This window comes from Anolis sagrei, chromosome 6 (assembly GCF_037176765.1).
Source record: "Anolis sagrei isolate rAnoSag1 chromosome 6, rAnoSag1.mat, whole genome shotgun sequence".
In the NCBI taxonomy this organism is placed as follows: domain Eukaryota; kingdom Metazoa; phylum Chordata; class Lepidosauria; order Squamata; family Dactyloidae; genus Anolis; species Anolis sagrei.
Window position 1 is genome coordinate 63,137,289 of NC_090026.1, and position 16,073 is coordinate 63,153,361.

Here is a 16,073-nt window from a genome sequence, read left to right on the forward strand (position 1 = left end):
GGGTGTATATGTACGGTGCCTGAGATCTTGCTTTCGAACAGTCCTAGAACATCATCCACACAGTACATATTAGTCTTGGGCATTTGTATAGAATCACTATCCATTTCTGTTTGAGTCATTCATAAGGCCCTGTTTTTGTGTGTGTCGCCTGCAGGCCCAAAGTGCCAGTACCTGCCAGAGCCTGCAGCCGAGCGCTGAGCACTAAGTAAGAGGCGCTCGGTGCTTGGCACTCGGCTGCAAGCCCTGACAGGCACAGGCGCTTTGGGCCTGCATGCTACACACAATATATTTCCAAGGTGAGTGTGTGTATGGCATATAGGTCCAAAGCACCAGCACCTGCCAGCAGGGCCGTAGCCGGAAAAAAATTTCGGGAGGGGTTGAATTTGGGGGGGGGGGGTGAAAATTTCGCCGGGGGGGTGAAACCTGCCTCCTAGCTCACGCTGAAACAAAGAGCACAGCAAGGGGCAGAGCAGCCTTCAATAGCCTGCAGCTCCGCCCCTGTCAACCACCTCCACCAAGTCTGGCCTCCTTAATGAGAGCATTCAACACACACACACCCAAATTGGTTGCTTCACTACATCAGCTATTGCTGCAAGTAATGACAGTGTGAATAAATTGTCAATATTTACTTGAGATAGTGCTTGCAGTTCTGGAGGGACTCTTAATTTTTTGCATCTCATAGACTTAGCATGGGGATTTGGTTAACCAGTTAAAATTCATGAGTAAACCAGGTTTTTTTAAAAAAATCTGAAACATTTCGGGGGGGGGTTGAACCCCTAACCCCCCCCCCCCTCGCTACAGGCCTGCCTGCCAGGGCCTGCAGCCAAGCGCTGAAAATCAGGTGGCCAAACCGTTATCGTTCCCATTTTCCTTTTTCTTCACTGATATTTCTATACCGGGGGGGAGGGTGTACTGTTTCGTGTCATCCGAATGAAACAGATGAAATAAATGGATGAAATGGTAAAAAGTTCCATCATGTCTCCTGCATATGCCATCATTTGGAGACCCCTCTCCCCAGCAATAACTGCTGCTCTGAGCCGAGTGAAGACAGGGGAGGCCAGGGAACAGTTCCACCTTGTCTCCTGTGCTATGCTAATTTATAATATAATATAATATATTGTATATACATATAATATTTATAATATTATAATTAATACAGTATAATATTAATAATATATTATTATACATTTTATATTACATGTAATATTACTAATATTACAATATAATGGTATAGTACAATATAATAACATTTAATACTGATATTGTACTGTGCTCAGGGTATAATGTATTGTGTGTGGGTGTATACTCAGAGTAAGCCGCTCTGAGTCCCCTTTGAAGTGAGAAAGGCGGCATATAAATGTCGCAAATAAATAAATAAATAACCGGGCCCATGACTACTACATATCCACTAACTTGGATTTTCAACCTGTACACTTGTCAATGAGCTACAGCTGTCCAGCGAATATGCCCGTATGATTTATGTATCTCTATATATTTATCATGCATAGATGTTATTTTTTTATGTTTATAGCTTAAATATTTTATTTATTTGAAGTATCAAATGATACTTCAGTAAGAACAATAGAAGATTAATCTTTTCAACATATCCAAAAGTGATTAGCTACTATTTTGCTGCTTTGTGAGAATTTAGCTGATCACAATAATGGTACTATGGGTAGCTTACAGTGGTATGTGCGTGTTTTCAAAGAGAAAGGTGATATTTCTGCTATTTTCTGTGCCATATACCAATTTTTAAGAGAAAAAAGCTTTCCACATATTAATAATCTTTGGATTCATTTTTAATTTTGTTTCAAATTTGCATCTATAGATGTTCTGATGCAGCAGCCGATCCTTTTCTATGATTTTTACAAGACTATCAAATGCTCAGATGAAACATGTATAAAATACTCCAAGTAACTGAAAATGAGCTGGGGGAGAAAATAAGGAGCAGGGGCTGAACTAGGCAAAGACTCGTTTTAGGAAAGATTTTGAAAGACGCAACATTATTATTCTTTCATTGTGGAAAGTGTGGAAAGATGAAACTTTGTGACAGATTTGTTTTATATTGAATTTTGTGGACTATAATCCGTCAGCTAAAACTTCAATATTGAGGTGACAGACATGCATGCATGCATATAAATTTGAGGATGGGATCAGAGTGAAATAGCAGCTAGAAATCCCTTCTTTTCCTACAAAGGGCTCTGAAGTATCAAACCAATATAGGTCTATGGGTTTAAGGGAATCTTTTATATTCCCAAGTGGAAAAGCAAATATTATTACTCTACTTTTTATTGTGTTTTGCTGTTGCTGCTAACACCAGTTGGCCGAGACCTAATTCGACAGCTTGCAGACCCTTCCTGAAGAAACAATCACTTCCCCCCTTCCATCCTGCATACTTCAAATAAACATTTTGCCTGGTAAATAAATTCTTGGTTTCACAAGCTTAGCACCTGAGATTATTTTTGTGTCTTTTTGGGTAGCCTAATAATTTTGGAACTTCTTTTATAGCCCGCATTGCTATTCCTAGTATTTGTAGAAAAAAACAGTTGTCAAACTGGTCCGAAACTTTCAAAAGACTGTGTTAGCATAAACATCCTGATATTGGAAAAGTAATGCTAGGCTATTATTTGTCTCCGATGCAAAATGTTATGTTTTAACAAAAGCTGGATCTCTTGCAGACTTTTCTTAAGGAACAAATTGGAGTGCTCTGTAGTTTCCAGGCTGTATAACCATGTTCTAGTAGCATTTTCTCCTGAAGTTTCACCTGCAGCTGTGGGTGGCATCTTCAGAGGATTCTTTGAAGATGCCAGCCACAGATGCAGGCATAACTGGCTCCCTGGCTCCCTTCCTATCTAGGAACGACCTGGCTACGGTGATCCAGGCGACGGTCATCTCGAGGCTTGACTACTGTAATGGCCTCTACATTGGCCTTCCTTTGTCAGTGATCCGGAAACGGAAGCTTGTGCAAAATGCGGTGGCTCATCTTCTCGCCGGGGTGCCGGCGAGGTGTCGTATTACCCCAATTCTCCAACAGCTGCACTGGCTACCGATTGTGTACCGGATCACCTTCAAGGTGCTGGTACTAACCGTTAAGGCCCTATATGGTCTGGGGCCGGCGTACCTATGGGCCCGCTTATCCCCCTACCAACCCCAGAGATTACTCCGGTCTGAAGACCAAAATCTGCTTGCAGTCCCTAACATCCGGACCTATCATTTGTCATCTACTAGGCATACAGCCTTCTCAATCGTGGCCCCTTATTTATGGAATGCCTTGCTGGTTGAAACTCGAACCATCCGAGACCTACTTGCTTTTCGGAAAGCCTCTAAAACTTTTCTTTTCCGACAAGCTTTTGATGGGTGAACAATCCGGGCTATGCCTGTTCTTGCTGCCTATTGTTATTGTTATGGTCATTTTAAAGCTAATTGTATTGTTTTAATCTGTTTCTGTAAACCGCTGCGAGCAAAACTGGGAGTAGCGGTATACAAGTTGAATAAATGAAATGAAATAACATCAGGAGAAAATACTGCTATAATACAGACATACAGCTCGGAAACCACACAGCACCCCAGCGATTCCGACTATGAAAGCCTCTGACAATACAAAGAACAAATTGTTTGGGTATGCACACAACTGTAATGTAAACCAGCCTATTTATATATGCAATGCACTAAGATGCCAAGAGATACTTGGCCAAGAGATACTTATCTTGTTTTAGCAACAGATTTTGCTCTCAGTTCAAAAGTGAGAGCTGTAAGAAAATTCATGTCCTTGAACAAATGAATTACGGTTGTTTTGTAACCAAATCATTTTTATTACCTGTCATTAGAACCCATTTAGTAGGAAATGCACTGCCATATCTCAGCCCCCTTCCTCCTATAAATGTCCTTTGAAAATAACCTAAATGGCCTATGAAAATAAATTCAGAAATATGGGTTGGCGAAGGCTTTCACGGCTGGAATCACTGGGTTGTTGTGAGTTTTCCAGGCTGTAAAGCCATGTTCCAGAAGCATTCTCTCCTGATGTTTCGCCTACATATATGGCAGCCATCCTCAGAGGTAGTGAGTTCTGTTGGAAATTGGACAAGTGGGGTTTATATATCTGTGGAATGTCCAGGGTGGGAGAAAGAACTCTTGTCTGTTGGAGGCAGGTGTGAATGTTATAAGTGGCCACCTTGATTAGCATTGGATGGCCTTGCAGCTTCAAAGCCTGGTTGCTTCCATCCTGGGGGAATCCTTTGTTGGGAGGTGTTAGCTGACCCTGACTGTTTCCACAGATATATAAGCCTCACTTGCCTAGTTTCCAACAGACCTCACAGCCTCTGAGGATGCCTGCTATAGATGTGGGCAAAACGTCAGGAGAGAATGCTTCTAGAACATGGCCATACAGCCCAGAAAACTCACAGCAACCCAATTCAGAAATAATTATGAAAAATCTTGTGCAGTACATGCTTCTTATTCAAAACAGAGGTAAGATACATGTCAAAACTACTAATACATGCAGTTCTGGGGACAAACAGACAGAAGCTAAGTTCAAATTCCACCCATCAAAGCCATTACATTCTAAGTAGTTTAAGTCTATATTTAAAGCAGGACATTGGAAAATATATGCATGTTAATTTAATAAACGCTAGCTGTACCCGCCGTGCATTGCTGTGGTCAACCTTCCCTCCCTCTTTCTCTTCTTTTTTTCTCTCCTTCCCTCCCTCTTTCCTACCGTCCTTTGCTTTTTTCTTTCTTTTTTTCTCTCATTCCTTCCCTCTCTTCTTCTTCTCTTCCTTCTCCCTCAACTTTTCTTTCCCTTCCTCTTTTTCCCCCTTTCTTCCTTCTCTACCTATTCTTGGACTGCAACTCCCAGCAGTCCTCCTGATTGATCGATCGATCTACCTACCTACCTACCTACCTACCTACCTATCTCTATCTAATCTATTGTGCATTTTGTATGCGGGGGGAATTGTTTTAGAGCATTTGGTGTCAATTCGCCAGTGGTTTTTGAGTTATGTTAATCCCACAAACGAACATTACATTTTTATTTATATAGATTATGATCTGAACAGGAACCTGGGATGAATTGCAGTTCTCAGTTGAGTGTACTCAGGGGCGGCTCAACCCATTACGCAAAGTAAGTATTTGCAGTATAGTTGATTTTGCCCAAAATACGCTCTTGAGGCACTCTTGGGGGAAAAATAGACCTTGACATATGCGAGTTGTAGTTACTGGGATGTATAGTTCACCTACAATCAAAGAGCATTCTGAACTCCACCAATGATGGAATTGAACTAAATATGGCACACAGAACTCACACGACAAACAGAAAATATATATCAGTGATTGGTTGGGGGGGGGGGGGAGCAAAATACTGTTTGCTTACTGTTGAAAATTACCTAGGGCCGCCTCTGAGTGTACTGTACTGTGGTACCAAGTGTTTCAGACTTGGTAGCCTTGAACAAATCTAGTTTGAATTTCTCATTCCTTTTTCACATAAATGATGAAATGTTAAATGAAATTAATGAGGTTATTTGCAGGACTGGATATCTCTGTATGAACTGTCCTCTGGGAAGGGCCTTCTCTCTGTCCCACCATCCTCTCAATCCCGCAGCTCAAGATATAGATCTTTTGCCAGGCATTTGGGGGATGATGCTACTAGGGAGACTGTAGGTGTAATTTGGATGGGATGGACATTGATCTTTAATTGCATTTATTGTATTTTAACTTTATATCCATTCACAAATATTTAATTGGGTTTTTTATTTTTGTTTTTGCCTTCTTTTAAATTTTATTAGGCTGCTGGCAGCCGTGAGTCCCTATGGGGAGAAGGGTGGGATAGAAATAATATGAATAATAAAAATAATAACAGAACATCCAACTCCACATGCATTGTGTTACTCGAGAATGCAGCCAAGGGATTCTAGAAACACTGCCAATGTATCTTTCAAGTGACAGGAATGTACTTGAATTTTGCTGAAGCCATTTCTAATTGATATCACAAAATCTTGGTCTCAGATACAGAGAGGAATGTGTGTGTGTGTGTGTATATACACTAGCAGTCCCCTGCCACACGTTGTTGTGGCAGTCTGGTGATCTGGAAAATAAAGTATATATTCTAATATATGTAATTTCTTTATGCTTGTGGGTAAACAGCATTTCTTGCTGTTTCTTTGTCATTATTGATGTGGATATTGTCTGGTTTGGCCTACTCTGGAACATGCAACATATAATTGTCCCTCTTTAGGGGTCCCTTTCAAATCTATGATACTATATCTCTCTGTGTGTGAATCATATCTATCTGTCTATATCTATGGCTGGATGGCGCTCTGTCTGGAGGGCTTTGTTTACGTTTTCTTGCCCTGGTGAAGGGAGTTGGACTGGCAGGCCTTAAGTAGTTTCTGTTGGTCATGGGGGCTCTGTGTGGGAAGTTTCCCCCAATTCTGTCATTGGCGGGGTTCAGATTGCTCCTTGATAGTAGGTAAATTATAAATCCCAGTAAATACAACTCCCAAATGTCAAGGTCTATTTTCCCCAAACTCCATCTGTGTGCATATTTGGGAATATGGTATATTTGTGCCAAGTTTGGTCCAGATCCATCATTGTTTGAGTCTTGATGTAGGTGAACTACAACCAGAGGCAGCCCTAGGTAATTTTCAATGGTAAGCAAACAGTATTTTGCCCCCCCCCCCCCCCCCCACCACCAATCACTGATATATATTTTGTGTTTGTCGTGGGAGTTCTGTGTGCCATATTTGGTTCAATTCCATCATTGGTGGAGTTCAGAATGCTCTTTGATTGTAGGTGAACTATACATCCCAGTAACTACAACTCGCATATGTCAAGGTCTATTTTCCCCCAAGAGCACCTCAAGAGCGCCCCTGGGCAAAATCAACTATACTGCAAATGCTTACTTTGCGTAATGGGTTGAGCCGCCCCTGACTACAACTCCCATATTCAAGGTCAATGCCCACCAAACCCTTCTAGTGTTTTCTGTTGGTCATGGGAGTCCTGTGTGTCACGTTTGGTTCAATTCCATCATTGGTGGAGTTCAGAATGCTCTTTGATTGTAGGTGAACTATAAATTCCAGCAGCTACAACTCCCAAATGACAAAATCATTTTTTTAGTGATGGTCACTCCTTGGGTTAGTAGGTGTCTTGTGGCCAAATTTGGCAGCAATTCGTCCAGTGGTTTTTGAGTAATGCTAATCCCACAAACAAACATTACATTTTTATTTATATAGATATATGGTGTCCCAAAAAATGGGCGGCTTACAAATGGCATTGGATAGACTACATCAGCTCTAGTTTCTGATACAGAACATATGCCATCCAGTAGTCACTACCTGCTCACCTACAGAAAACCATATTTCACAAGGCCAGTCACTCTCTTTGCAGTGGTGTAGTAACAGTGAGGCCGTGGACCATTTTTTAGTTCTTGCGGACCACTGGTGGTTCGCAGATCACAGCTTAGGAACCACTGCTTTAAATGCTGATAGCTCAATTGATGTTTCCTTTTCCAGGTAAGACAGACTAAGCTTTGAACAAAGGAAATGAATTGTAAAATGATACTGAAAGTGTGAAAATGTCGTTGAAGTACAAAGACAGCTTAGGAGGGAGTTTCAAAGAGATCCACCAATGCAACTGATCATTAGACTATATTCAAATTAAACATCAGTCACAGTAGCATAAAAAAAGAATTGTCCAATTAATCCTCTTGATGATAAGCTGCTCTACACTGCCACTCCTGGTAAATTAAAATGAAACCTTATCGCAATAAGAAATACTATAGCAGAGTACCTGATAAACCAACCTGGACACAGCATATTATTTGAGAACACAGAAATGCTGGACCACTCTCACAACCACCATGTCAGGCTACACAGAGAAGCCATTGAAATCCACAAGCATGTGGACAATTTCAACAGAAAGGAGGAAACCAGGAAAATGAACAAAATCTGGCTACTTAAAAAACTCTAAAATTACAACAGCAAAACAACAGAGGGGAAACAATCAGGTACATCTAATCACCTCTCAACAAAAGATTGCCCCAGGCACTGCCAGGCCATCAAATGCTAATCAAGGTGGTCAGTTGAAACATTCACACCTATCTCTAGCAGACAAGAGTCCTTTGTCTTACTCTGGTCATTCCACAGATATATAAACCCATTTTCCTAGTTCCAACAGACCTCACTACCTCTGAGGAGGCTTGCCATAGATGCAGGTGAAACGTCAGGAGAGAATGCCTCTAGAACAGTGTTTCTCAACCTGGGGGTCAGGACCCCTGTGGGGGTTGCGAGGGGGTGTCAGAGGGGTCGCCAGAGACCATCAGAAAACATAGTATTTTCTGTTGCTCATGGGTTCTGTGTGGGAAGTTTGGTCCAATTTTATCGTTGGTGGGGTTCAAAATGCTATTTCATTGCCGGTGAACTATAAATCCCACCATCTTTATCAGAGATCTAGGATACCTGCATGCCCATCCCCCTCCAAAAGACTCCACCTAGTCATGCCCAGCACTTTTAATTTTAATGATTACATTTGGCCCTGCCATTGTTTTTAATTGTGTCATTGTGTGTTGTCAATGTTATTGCTTCGTTTTCTGAGTTATTTTGCTGCTGCTGTTTTTACTATTGTATTTGGGCTCGGCTTCTTGTAAGCCGCACCGAGTCCTTCGGGAGATGGTAGCGGGGTACAAATAAAGGTTTATTATTATTATTATTATTATTATTATTATTATTATCTACAACTCCCAAATGTCAAGGTCTATCTTTCTCAAACTTCTCCAGTGGTCACATTTCAGCATATTGAGTATTCGTGCCAAGTTTGGTCCAGATCCATCCTTGTTTGAGTCCACAATGCTCTCTGGATGTAGGTGAACTACAACTCCAAAAATTCAAGGTCAATGTCCACCATATCCTCCCAGTATTTTCTCTTGGCCATGGGAGTTCTGTGTGCTAAGATTGGTTCAATTTCATCATTGGTGGTGTTCAGAATGCTCTTTGATTGTAGGTGAACTATAAATCCCAGCCACTACAGCTCCCAAATAACGAAATCAACCGCCCTCCCCCCCCCCCCCCACACACACACAACCCCACCAGTATTCAAATTTGGGCATATTGGGTATTTGGGATTTGAAAATACATCCTGCATATCAGATATTTACATTACAATACATAGCAGTAGCAAAATTACAGTTATGAAGTAGCAGTGAAAATGTTATGGTTGGGGGTCACCACAACATGAGGAACTGTACTAAGGGGTCGCGGCATTAGGAAGGTTGAGAACCACTGCTCTAGAACATGGCCATATAGCACGAAAAAACCTACAACAACCCAAGAAATACTATGTTTCTGAGATTGAGAATGATTTCTAACTGGTCCCACCACATGACGTTTTCCCCCATCCCGTCAGTATTCCACCTGCAAAATGTTGTAGAAATAGATTATTTGCAAGCGGAATTCTAATCGTGTTTTTTGAACTACTATGGGTTTGTCCACTGCTGAAGTGCTGTTTTGTGTGTGATGGGAAAATCTATATGCATCCCATCAGTACCGTTACTGATGGGTCATAGAGTGATGTAGGGGGTGTTCTGAATCGATTGGGAGGAGTTGCAGTATTTTCAAATCAGAAGAATTGAATCGGATGTGATGAAGAGAGTATGCATCCTATCTCAATACAGTATGCATACTGATATAAACAGATTATATCCCAGTGTGATAAGTTCCATGATGTTCCACCGTAACAGGCAGGTTATCAAATCCCCAGTAGGTGCAATCGTGGCAGTTAATTTAAATAATTAATTTGAATGTAGCTTCACCACTCCACACCATTTTTGTTGGGAAGTGTGCCATTCTGAACAGTTCAATCGGATTCAGACTTATCTCTAATTCAACTAATGGTAAGTCGCATTGGTGGGTGTCTTTAAAACTCCCTGATAACATTTTCACACTTCCAGAAGCATTTTAAAATGAATTTTATTGGTCCAAAGCTTCATCTGACTTCCATGATTAATTCCAATGGGCTTAAAATGGAAAACAAACAAACAAACATCAATTGAAACATCAGCTTTTATAGTGTGTATACATTTTTGTGGAAACTACCTCACTACCTCTGAGGATGCTTGCATAGATGCAGGCAAAACATCAGGAGAGAATGCCTCTAGAACATGGCCATATAACCCGAAAAAACCTACAACAATCCAAATAGGAAGCCCTCGTCCTTGAGCGCTCTAACTGGAGGTCAGCTGTGACCAGCAGTGCTGCAGAATTCTAAGAGGCACGAATGGAGGGTGAAAGGGAGAAACATGCCAAGAGGAAGGCGTGTCAAGCCAACCCTGACCAGGAAGGCCTTCCACCTGGAAACCGATGTCCTCACTGCGGGAGAACATGCGGATCAAGATTAGGGCTCCACAGCCACCACCAGAAGACTACATCTGGAGGACCATCAACTTCAAGCTATGAGGGATTGCTTAAGAAGCAAGAAGAAATCTTAAATGTAAGCTGAAGGGAGTTCTGCCCCAACTCATGGCTTGTGCAAGAATGAATTACTGTTGTGTTTGATTGGTTGTTACTTAGTTACTACTTAGGCGATCCCTCGTTGTCCGAGTAGGATAGTCTTCCAAGATCAGTGTCCTGGCGGTGGGTATGTAGGTGACTGTGGAGCCCTATTCTTGATCTGCACCTTCTCCCGCAGTGAGGTCATCAGCTACCAGGTGGAAGGCGGTCTCAGTCAGGGTTGGCTTGACGCACCTTCCTCTTGGCACGTTTCTCCCTTTCGCCCTCCATTTGTTCCTCTTAGAATTCTGCAGCACTGCTGGTCACAGCTGACCTCCAGTTAGAGCACTCACTACCTCTGAGGATGCTTGCCATAGATGCAGGCAAAACATCAGGAGAGAATGCCTCTAGAACATGGCCATATATCCCGAAAAAACCTACAGCAACCCACATAGGAAGCCCTCGTCCTTGAGCGCTCTAACTGGAGGTCAGCTGTAACCAGCAGTGCTGCAGAATTCAAAGAGGCACAAATGGGGGGCGAAAGGGAGAAACGTACCAAGAGGAAGGCGCGTCAAGCCAACCCTGACCAGGACTGCCCCCCACCTGGAAAGGCAGGTGGTCCGTCACCTACGGACCAGGTCCTTCCACCTGGTCCGTAGGTGACGGTGTCTTGATCTGGATCTTCTCCCGCAGTGAGGGCATCACTTTCCAGGTGGAAGGCAGTCACAGTCAGGGTTGGCTTGACGCGCCTTCCTCTTGGAACGTTTTTCTTTCACCCTCCTTTCTTGCCTCTTCAAATTCTACAGCACTGCTGGTCACAGCTGACTTCCAACTGGAATGCTCAAGGGCCAGGGCTTCCCAGATCTCAGTGTCTATGCCAGAGTTTTTAAGGTTTGGCTTTGAGTCCATCTTTAAATCTCTTTGATTATTATTATTATTATTATTATTATTATTATTATTAACTTTATTTGTACCCCGCTAACATCTCCCGCAGGACTCGATGCGGCTTACAAAGGCCAAGGCCTCAGTAAAACAACAGCATAACAATACACATAACATTTCATGCAAATCAAAACGTTAAGCAATAACAGTAAACAATAAGACAATATACCATAACATGATAAAACTAGGGCCGGGCCAAATATAATGGGTACAGATTAAAAAGTGATGAGTATGACAGGTGAAAATAGGGTAAGTGCAAAGTGTAGACAATCTTAAATGTCTAATAAAGTGCTTCTGGGACATATTGCTGGAGTCTCCTATTCTGGAACGGCACAGCGGAACAGCCAGGTCTTCAAACTCTTCCTAAAGACTGCCAGTGTAGGGGCTTGTCTGATGTCCTTGGGGAGGGTATTCCAAAGTCGGGGGCCACCACAGAAAAGGCCCTGTCCCTTGTCCCCACCAGACGCGCCTGCGATGCAGGTGGGATCGTGAGCAGGGCCTCTCCGGATGAACGAAGAGAGCGTGTGGGTTCATACACGGAGATGCGGTCACGCAGGTAGGCAGGTCTCAAACCGTGCACCTTGAATTGGGACCAGAAAATTAATGGCAGCCAATGGAGCTCCTTGAACAGGAGGGTTGACCTCTCTCTATAAGGAGCACCAGTTAACATCCTGGCTGCCGCCCGTTGGACTAACTGAAATTTCCGAGCCGTTTTCAAGGACAGCCCCAAGTAGAGCGCATTACAGTAGTCCAATCTAGAGGTGACCAAGGCATGGACCACCCCGGCCAGATCAGCCTTTACGAGGTACGGTCGCAGTTGGCGCACGAGTCTCAATTGTGCAAAAGCCCTCCCGGCCACCACCGACGCCTGAGCCTCAAGCGTAAGTGATGAATCCAAGAGGACTCCCAAACTGCGGACCTGCGACTTCAGGGGGAGTGTAACCCCGTCCAGCACAGGTTGCCACCCTATACGCCAATCCGGTTTTCGATCGACCAGGAGGACCTCTGTCTTGTCGGGATTGATCTTCAGCTTGTTCCTCCTCATCCGGACAGCCACAGCGGCCAGGCACTCGTCCAGCACTCGAGGGGCTTCCTTGGAGTTGGGTGGAAATGAGTAATAGATTTTGATTAGTTGTAGATGGGTTGGGATGTGGTGTATTCGAAGGATGTTGAGGTTTCATAAATGTTTTATTCTTTTTTGCATACCAAATGGTGTTCTTTGCGATAGGCCGAATTTGCACATATCTGCCGTGACTTGAGCCACATCGGAGACGCGGTGGTCATCCTCTGTGCGAAGGACGGCGTCAAGTTCTCTGCCACCGGGGAACTTGGGAGCGGGAACATCAAGCTCTCCCAGACCAGTGATGTTGACAAAGAGGACGAAGCCATGTCAATAGAGATGAACGAGGCTGTGCAGCATACCTTTGCTCTGTGCTACCTGAACTTCTTCACCAAGGCCACCCCGCTCTCGCCCACCGTCACCCTCAGCATGTCTGCTGATGTCCCCCTCGTTGTGGAATACAAGATCGCAGACATGGGACACTTGAAATACTACTTGGCTCCAAAGATTGAGGATCAAGAAGAGTCTTAATCAAGAAAGAGAGGGTTTTTGGGAGGAAAAACAGAGTGGTTTGGTGAAAGAATCATAGAATCATAGAATCAAAGAGTCGGAAGAGACCTCATGGGCCATCCAGTCCAACCCCCTGCCAAGAAGCAGGAATATTGCATCCAAATCACCCCTGACAGATGGCCATCCAGCCTCTGTTTAAAAGCTTCCAAAGAAGGAGCCTCCACCACACTCCGGGGCAGAGAGTTCCACTGCTGAACGGCTCTCACAGTCAGGAAGTTCTTCCTCATGTTCAGATGGAATCTCCTTTCTTGTAGTTTGAAGCCATTGCTTTGTGTCCTAGTCTCCAGGGAAGCAGAAAACAAGCTTGCTCCCTCCTCCCTGTGGCTTCCTCTCACATATTTATACATGGCTATCATATCCCCTCTCAGCCTTCTCTTCTTCAGGCTAAACATGCCCAGCTCCTTTAGCCGCTCCTCATAGGGCTTGTTCTCCAGACCTTTTATCATTTTAGTCGCTCTCTGGACACATTCCAGCTTGTCAAAGGAAAGGTCTCCCTGCATTTAGGGCCATTTGTAGATATTTCTCTGTAAATACATTCGTTTCTGCAAATAATAGTCTCTTCTCTTCCCCCCCCCCCCCTTTTCACTTTTAGGCCCTGTTTGTTCTTGATTACTGAAACATTGACTCCCTTAAAGGGAAAGTACAGTATTTAAAAAGATGGGGTGCCCCCCCCCCCTTATTTTTTTGCCAGGAGACTCATAATAATGTTTGGAGAAACCTACTTTTTTACGTAGAAACCTTTCCAAAAAACCTAATGCTTGTTTTAAAAAAAAAAGAGGAGGGCGACTAAAATGATCAAGGGTCTGGAGAACAAGCCCTATGAGGAGCGGCTTAAGGAGCTGGGCACGTTTAGCCTGAAGAAGAGAAGGCTGAGAGGAAATATGATAGCCATGTATAAATATGTGAGAGGAAGCCACAGGGAGGAGGGAGAAAGCTTGTTTTCTGCTTCCTTGGAAACTAGGATGCAGAACAATGGCTTCAAACTACAAGAGAGGAGATTCCATCTGAACATGGTGAGAGCCGTTCAGCAGTGGAACTCTCTGCCCCGGAGTGTGGTGGAGGCTCCTTCTTTGGAAGCTTTTAAGCAGAGGCTGGATGGCCATCTGTCAGGGGTGATTTGAATGCAATATTCCTGCTTCTTGACAGGGGGTTGGACTGGATGGCCCATGAGGTCTCTTCCAACTCTTGGATTCTATGATTCTTGGTGTTCTTTGCTGTAGGACACGCCTGTGCCTTGGGCAACTTCTGAAGAGAACTTGACAAAAGAGGACAGCCTGTCAGTGAAGAGAAGAGGAAGCACTTACCACACAGGATTGAGAGGAAAAGGCGCGCTGGCCACAAAACACAGGTCTCCATCCTGCAGGATTCGCCACGGCCACCGCCTTGAAGGAGCAGCAGAAGAAGAAGGAGAAGCAAGGGCAGCGCTGGAGACCCCTTCCACACAGCTGTATAAAATCCACATTGAACTAGATTATATGGCAGTGTAGATACCTCAGTTCAAAGCAGACATTGTGGATTATCTGCCTTGATATTCTATTTTATAAGGCTGTGTCATTCCACAGCCTCTGAGGGAAGAAGTTCGCCTTGAAGGGCGGGGAGGGGTCGCCTTCACACAAGGCCGCCCCTCCTCCTCTTCCCTCCTTTCTCCTCCTCTTACTGGCAACACTTTGCCATTTATTTCCTTCCTTCCTCCTCTCCTCCCCGCCCTCGCTTCCTTGAGAAAAAGGAGAGGGGGGTAGGATAATGTTATTATGGCCCTTCCTTCCGTCATCCTCTTTCAAGGCCGAGGAGGGGGCCAAAAAGGGACCATTGCAGCCCGGCTTCTCTTCTCTGCCCTCTTTGTCTCCCTGAGGTGGGATTCTTCCCGCTCATTTGATTCCTAAATTATCCCCCACACCCTCAGGCAGCAATTTATCATCATTTACTAGCTTGTGTACTCTGCAGTGTCCAGGTTAGGTCATTTCTAATGCTATTTATTAGGAAAAAGCCAGTCTTTGCTTTTGTGTGTGTGTGTGTGTGTTTATGAATGCTCCGATAAGAAAGTTCATAAAAATATGGGTGAACTATAACTCCCAACATGATGGTCAATGGGTTATTTTTTATTTTTTTTATTTACTTTACTTATATACCGCTCTTCTCAGCCCTCAGGCGACTCAAAGCGGTTGACAACATCAGTGCAAAACATCACAAGACAAGTATAAAGCCATTAAAAACAGATTATAGCATCAACAAAGAAACATTAGTATATTATTATTATAACTTTATTTGTACCCCGCTAGCATCTCCCGAAGGACTCGATGCGGCTTACACAGGCCAAGGCCTCAAAACACAATACAACAATACAATACCTAAAGCAAAATTAAAACAGTTAAGCAGAATAAACAAGACATCAAGACACTATAAAACTGGGCCGGGCCAGAGTAATAGGTACAAGATTAAAAGTGCTGATGTGGCAGGAGGTATGTAGGATTATAAGTAAGTGCAGTGTGAGGTGTGCAGTAATCTTAGTTCTACTAAAGTACTTCTAGGACTTGGTATTGGAGGTTCCTAATCTGGGAAGGCACATCGGAACAGCCAGGTCTTCAAGTTCTTTCTGAAGACTGCCAATGTAGGGGCCTGTCTAAGATCTCTTGGGAGGGCGTTCCAGAGTCGGGGGGCCACCACAGAAAAGGCCCTGTCTCGAGTCCCCACCAAGCGTGCTTGCGACGCAGGTGGGATCACGAGCAGGGCCTCTCCAGATGACCGAAGTGAATGCAGGGTTCGTAGATGGAGATGCGGTCACGCAGGTAGGGTGGTCCCAAACTGTTCAGGCACGCATGTGATGTAGGCGGGACCGAGAGCAGGGCCTCCCCAGATGATCTTAGTGTCCTAGTCGGTTCATAGGAGGAGATGGGTTCGGAGAGGTAAGTAGGGCCAGAACCGTTTAGGGCTTTATAGGCTAAAGCCAGCACTTTGAATTGTGCCCAGTAGCAAACTGGCAGCCAGTGGAGCTGGCACAACAGAGGAGTTGTATGCTCCCTGAGTGC

General features: G+C 43.9%; 1 protein-coding gene across 1 annotated transcript in view; it reads right to left on the reverse strand.

The window, feature by feature from the left end:
* RAMP3 (receptor activity modifying protein 3) overlaps positions 1-14,899 on the reverse strand; it is a 40,253-nt gene extending 25,354 nt beyond the window's left edge. The window contains exon 1 of the mRNA XM_060781542.2: positions 14,352-14,899. Coding sequence (XP_060637525.2) covers positions 14,352-14,403 — 52 coding nt within the window. The 5' untranslated portion in view covers positions 14,404-14,899. The remainder of the gene's footprint in view (positions 1-14,351) is intronic.
* Between the last annotated feature and the right edge of the window lie 1,174 nt (positions 14,900-16,073).